This window comes from Chenopodium album, chromosome 2, assembly GCF_948465745.1.
Source record: "Chenopodium album chromosome 2, dcCheAlbu1.1, whole genome shotgun sequence".
Taxonomy (NCBI): domain Eukaryota; kingdom Viridiplantae; phylum Streptophyta; class Magnoliopsida; order Caryophyllales; family Amaranthaceae; genus Chenopodium; species Chenopodium album.
The window spans coordinates 78,284,657-78,290,539 of record NC_137835.1 but is presented as its reverse complement, the minus strand read 5'-3'; the positions used below and the strand labels follow the sequence as shown (position 1 = coordinate 78,290,539).

The following is a 5,883-nucleotide window of genomic DNA, read 5'->3' as shown; positions in this document are numbered from 1 at the left end:
TATCTACTCGGCAACAGCCACTATATGTCTACATTAATAGTACATCATGTGCCAATGTGCCATATATACTCAGCAAGATAGCAACTACCATAACTCAAGTGATTAATGTTTTCCTCCCGATTTCAGGAGATCTTGAGATCGATTCTCACCTCCGCCCTTGTTACTCTCTAAACACCAAAAAAAAAACAACTTAAAAGTACTTATTTCGGCATATCATTTGAATCCTTGTTAGTTAAGTTGGACTTGAGCTTGTTAACCCTTGCATTATTCAAATTTGAGCGACTAAATCATCTTAATGGCATTGTTATTCTCTTAAGACATTTGCCGTGGAGTTCTGGTCATCTTGGTGTGCTTTCTTCACTTAAATTACGTAGTTACGTTTTATATCCAACTTTTATTACTCCGCATTATTATTATTATTATTTCACCAACTTTTGCATGCTTTAGATGGACCCTTCAACTGATGTACATCATTGAAAAGGGATAAGGAGAAAAGCATGGAAAATGCATTATCCAAAAATCATAAAATGGCAGCAATCATCAACCAAGAGTTGGTTAGGGATAAAGACAGTCTGGTATCTGAAATACTGTATGATCTTCTGGATCTGATTTTCTTTTTTTCTTCCATTTCATCCAGATCACATATTACAATTTTTTTTTTTTTTTTTTTAAATGACATAATTTCAATCAATCTAAAAATTAACAGGGATTAATTTAAAAACCCAGAACCCCCCTTAACCTTGTATCAAACCCACCAAATTAAATATTTACATCTAAACCTAAAGAAATAAACTTTAGGCTAACAACATTTCATGTTAACCTAAATCAGCTAACCAACATTGCATTATTTGCTGTCACATTCTTTGAATTAGAGAAATCCATCTTCTCTAACATCAATTCTTCTAATAATCCATCCTTAATCGATGTCAGGACACGCGAATCGAGAGATAATTGACCCATTGATGCCAATTTAGTCATCTCAGATTCCTCTAGCCCCTTTGCTTCTACAAGGGTACAACTTCTTTCTGTATTGTGTTTTGCCAATGCATCTTTAAACTTCTTAATCTGCAAATTAATAACATTTAAAATCAATTAGTAACATAAAACAATTAAGGGTAATGCTATATATAGCCCTAAGCATTAAATACACTTTTGAAAATTAGAGTATAAAATTAGGAATTTATGACAAAAACAGCGTAAATCAGTATAATTAGTGTTAATATTTTTATAATTTCTTAACTTTTTACAATTTTTAAATGTAAATTTAATGCGTATATGTAACCATAAGAGCTATGTATAACATTTTCTAACAATTAAATTAACAACCTCCTAATTAATTAAATAAATTCCATTTAATAAGGGTTGAATAAATTACTTACAGTTGATATTGTACAACTGAAACTACAAACACGGCCTTCTGCCCCACGGTAAAACCTAAAAAAGGGCAAAACATGAATATTCAAAGCATGGCACATTGGTTTCAGCTCCTCATAATTGACCTTCAGGAAAATTGCATCTGGGTTTGACTCAGCCAACTGACAAATCTGTAAAAATATTAACAAAACACAATTAACATTTTTTAATCAAGATTAAGCAAATACACTATCCGTTCGTAAAGTAGCAGTGACGTAAAGAACATTTAGAAATGGAGGTAGTGTGGCGAGTATAAATTGAATAAAGTACCTTGGGGTGAAGAGATTTGCAACCACCACAACCAGGAGAATAAAAATCAACAATAACAAGATTATCAGCAGCATTCTTGAGTTCATCAACAAGGTGTTGAGCTGAATGAATCTCAATCATATTAGGCTTCAATGTCTTTTCCCACCATCTCATTGCTTTGCTCACACAATATGATGTTTGTGCCTGAAAATTAAATTACAGAAATAAAATTAAAAAAACCCATTAATCCTAATTTCAAATTAATAAAAACCCATTATCTTAAATTACAAAAATTTCACAACTTCATATAAAACAGGGGATCCTTTCAAAAAAATAAAAAATAAAATAAAATAAATAAATAAAAACAGGGGAATATGAATACCTTAACAGAGAATTTGGTAGTTGAGATTGGTAAATTCTTCTGATCTGAGACAACAAGGGATTGTCCCAGAAAATGGCAGTTCAAATCTGGAAATTGTTGTTGGGTGGTTTTAAAGTCATAATTTTGAGGAAATTGTTTAGTGGTTTTGGGTTTAACAATGGTTTTTTCAATAAACCCAGAAACAGAGATTCCAGGCTTCAAAGAACAAGAAGAAGATGCCATTTTTTTTTTTTTTTTTTTTTTTTGAAGAAAGTAAGAAAATTCAAAAGATGGGTTTTTTTTATGGGGTTTTGTGGTCTTTTAAAGTTAGACCCACTTCAACTTTTGGATCAAAAAGTGCTAGAATCGAACAAATTAAAGTTCTCTTAATTTTTTTTGACTTTTTTTTCCAACCTTCAAATTTCAAGGATCAGAAAAAATAAAAAGAGATTAGGTAGGAAAAAAAAAAATTGAATTCAAATTTTGTGGTAGAAAGTGTAAAAGCAAGCAAAAGAGAGAAATTTTGAAGGTGAAGATGAATGAAGAAGGGGTCCAAAAGTTGGTGGGTATAAGTATAGGTTTATCCAAGTTTTTTTTGGTAAAAAATATTTCAAAAATAATAATTGAGGATATGAATGATGATAATAAATGATGACAACTAATTTATGAGCAATATATGATGTGGAAAAATATTTTTTTTTATATTTTCTTAAACATTATGAGAAAGTTGATGGCATAGAAGGACTAAAAGTGCGTGTGGCTGACTTGGATAGATGTCAGTTTCGAAAAATAAAAATGGGTTTGGATAAAATGGACACGAGTAGATTAATTCTATCCATTTCTTTTTTATCTGATCCTCTTTTTAAGGTACTGTTGAATGTAGATTTCGTGTATCATGCAAATTTTTGTGTCTTGAGAAAAATTGTACACCAATGATTTGGTTTTTTGGGATCATTTTGTAATATTATTTCGGTTTTCGAATATTTATATATTTGATTCTTTTAGAGATTATCAAAAATATCGGTAAAAAGATTATTACGGAGTACTCAAATTTGTTTTCAATCACATATAATGGTGTAAGGTAAGTCAAGTTTTATTAGACTATTGAACCTTGACCCCTTATTAATAGATTTTTAGAGATTTTAATGGGACTTATTTGAGAAATTCCCAAATTATTTTCTGAAAAAATAAGTGAAAATAAGATTTGAACTAAAATAAGATGAGGATACAGAGCTTTGATGGCTAATTATACTTTAGTGTCGATCACAATCTAGAGCGCAAGGTGATTGCTTGATAATGTACTTACGTGTCCTATTTCACCCCATAAAACATTATATGGCTATTTTGCAAGAATTTAAGTAATTAAATTGACATCACAATATTCTATCTTGGCCTCTTGTGGAGACTCTCATAAGTAGTGATCACCCGGTAAGTATTAAACTACTATTGTGTGCTTTAGGGTTTGGAAAAAATTTATTGGGGAGGTACACAAAATTAATAAAGATAAAACAATTAGGGTTAAGTGAGCAATTTCATAATTTATGAGTAAAATTGCCATCTTAATTTAAGTGAGCCTAATTATTAGAGCAACGGTTATAGTTAAAAACTTGCTTACATTTTAAAATAGTCAATATAGCTACTAGCTTGGCCATTGGAGCTAGAATGTGAAATTAGTTTGATCAAGTTATTTTGCTAGAAAAAAACTTGTCATAAAGAAAGTGATAAAGTAAATTAGTAATTAAGATGATAATTATAAATTAATAATTTAAATACTAAGTCAATAGCTAGCCACTGAGACTCAAACTAACTAGAAAGATAATTAGCTTAAAAACTTAAGAGGCATGAGAAGCTAATTGAAGTTGCTATTAAGTGATCATGGGCAACTTCAAAATAAGTGAATTACATAGCAAAATTAGTACTCCAGCTTAATAATTAGACTGCTTAGATTAAGAAATATCGGAATTTCACATTTGTTATCTTATCTGTATGACATTTATAAGCAACAAAAATAAGTGAAGTATACAACGAATATGACACACTAGGAATAGAAATTGGAAGGAACAGATGAAATAATGAAGTAATAAAATCAGTCTTTGAATTTGGCAAGATAATTAGATAAGATGTAAGTACATAATTGCTAAAGCAGCATTAAAATGCGTGCATGGTGAACGCCCCTTGATTTTAAGTCCAGATGGTTTTATATGCCAATTGTTTTTGACTCAACCCTCCAATTTGATGTATAGGTTAGGTACCTTTGATTTCATATCACAAGAGCATAGAGTCATCAGTCACACGATCAAATCTTTCCTCTAGCCCATGATGGGTCCAATGGGCTTGACATCCTGTATCATGTGTTATCTGTTGGACTGCTTTTGGAGTTTGATCAAACGAGTAAGGATATGTTTTCTTCAGCTTAATTTCACTTCACTTCACTTCACTTCAATTCAGTTCATTTTCTATTTTTCTTCTCTCATAAACAATTCAATTCAGTTCATTTTCTATTTTTCTTCTCTCATAAACAATTCAATTCAGTTCAGTAAATCAGAACAAGTCCTAACTCTTAAGGTGGACAAGTACAATGATTGTGTATTAATTTATTATAATGTAATTTGAAATACTAGTGTTCTATATTGAAAGATATAATATCAAACAAAGCCTATTAACTCAACTAAACAATAAGGCAATTTAATAAAAACTATTTAAAAACAAAAATATAATAATTTGAATAAAGTAGGTCATATTAATGAGATTGAATATTTAATAATATAAAAATGAACATTTTATATGTGATTTGAATTCGCAAAATATAAGATGAAGTCATTATGAAGAAAAGTGGGGTGTACATACCTACCAAAGGATGTAGGCAAAAATTTGAAAAATCCCTATTGTGGCATACTGGCATGTTAATTGTCATACAAACTACAAAGTACTCTTTACCCATGGGCCAATAAAAATGCTAAGAAGTTTGGGCTTGATTGGCTTCTTTTTGGACTATGGCCCTTATCAATTGACCTTCCACCCTTTTTTTTCCCTCAAAATTAGAAAATAAGTTTAGATAAGAGATTAATTAATAGATAAGTTTAGACAACTAGTTTAGATAATACTTCCTCCATCATTTTTTACATATATACCCTCTTTGACTCTTTTTGCGTAAAAGTTGGGTTGATTACGCGGGTATTAAGAAAGTTAAATAAAAAGAAGTAAAAGTATATTGAAAAGATAAATTTACATGGTATTTGTAAAAAAAAATAGAGAGAAAGTAATGAAATTACATGAAAAATCAAATTTTTATATGGAGAAGCTAATTTTGCACAAATATTGTTGTAAATTGGTGGGTGTTTTAATGCAAATGGGTCATTCTTTATGGGACTAAAATTAGGCTAAATGAGTCGTTCTTTCGGGGACGGAAGTAGTATTTTGCAACTTTAGAATATTTTATATCTTACAAATAATATCTCAAAGTTGTAAAAAATATGTAATGGAGGTAGTATTTTGATTGTTCTAAAACAATGGCAAAAGATGAACGAAACATCTATGTGAAGAAGGAAGGAGTAAGAAAAGACAAACAAACCAAACGTATTGAGAACTGAGATCACGTGAACCTTACTTAACTGTTACTCTGTTAGTGACATTTCCCAACTACAGTGCAATGCAACAAATACAATTAAGCTTTTTTTAATGTTTTCATCATAATATTATATTGCCAATGATTAATACTGTATACTCTTTAGCTTTTCCCCTAAAAAAAGTAAACAGTAAAAAAAAATATAGAACGGCTAATATCCTTTCTATATCTTCAAATTTGCTAACATATCTTATACTTCGTATCTTCCATCACTTGTAATTTCAGCCACAAAAAT

At 30.0% G+C, this 5,883-nt stretch overlaps 1 protein-coding gene across 1 annotated transcript; it reads right to left on the bottom strand.

The window, feature by feature from the left end:
• Positions 1–576: 576 nt before the first annotated feature.
• On the bottom strand, positions 577–2,568 carry LOC145601625 (thioredoxin-like 1-2, chloroplastic). The gene is made up of 4 exons (XM_081657681.1): positions 2,045–2,568; positions 1,684–1,866; positions 1,380–1,544; positions 577–1,065 (listed from the first exon to the last, which is right to left on the bottom strand). The coding sequence occupies exons 1-4, from the start codon at positions 2,264–2,266 to the stop codon at positions 826–828; spliced, it is 810 nt and encodes a 269-aa protein (XP_081513807.1). The 5' UTR covers positions 2,267–2,568; the 3' UTR covers positions 577–825.
• Positions 2,569–5,883: the final 3,315 nt, after the last annotated feature.

Bases quoted from the DNA above. Each gene is read 5' to 3' on its own strand.
- LOC145601625 (XM_081657681.1), bottom strand. From the start codon at position 2,266: ATGGCATCTTCTTCTTGTTCTTTGAAGCCTGGAATCTCTGTTTCTGGG. The intron at 1,867-2,044 runs GTATTCATATTC...TTTAATTTTCAG, and splicing joins CTACCAAATTCTCTGTTAAG to GCACAAACATCATATTGTGT. The intron at 1,545-1,683 runs GTACTTTATTCA...ATATTTTTACAG, and splicing joins GCAAATCTCTTCACCCCAAG to ATTTGTCAGTTGGCTGAGTC.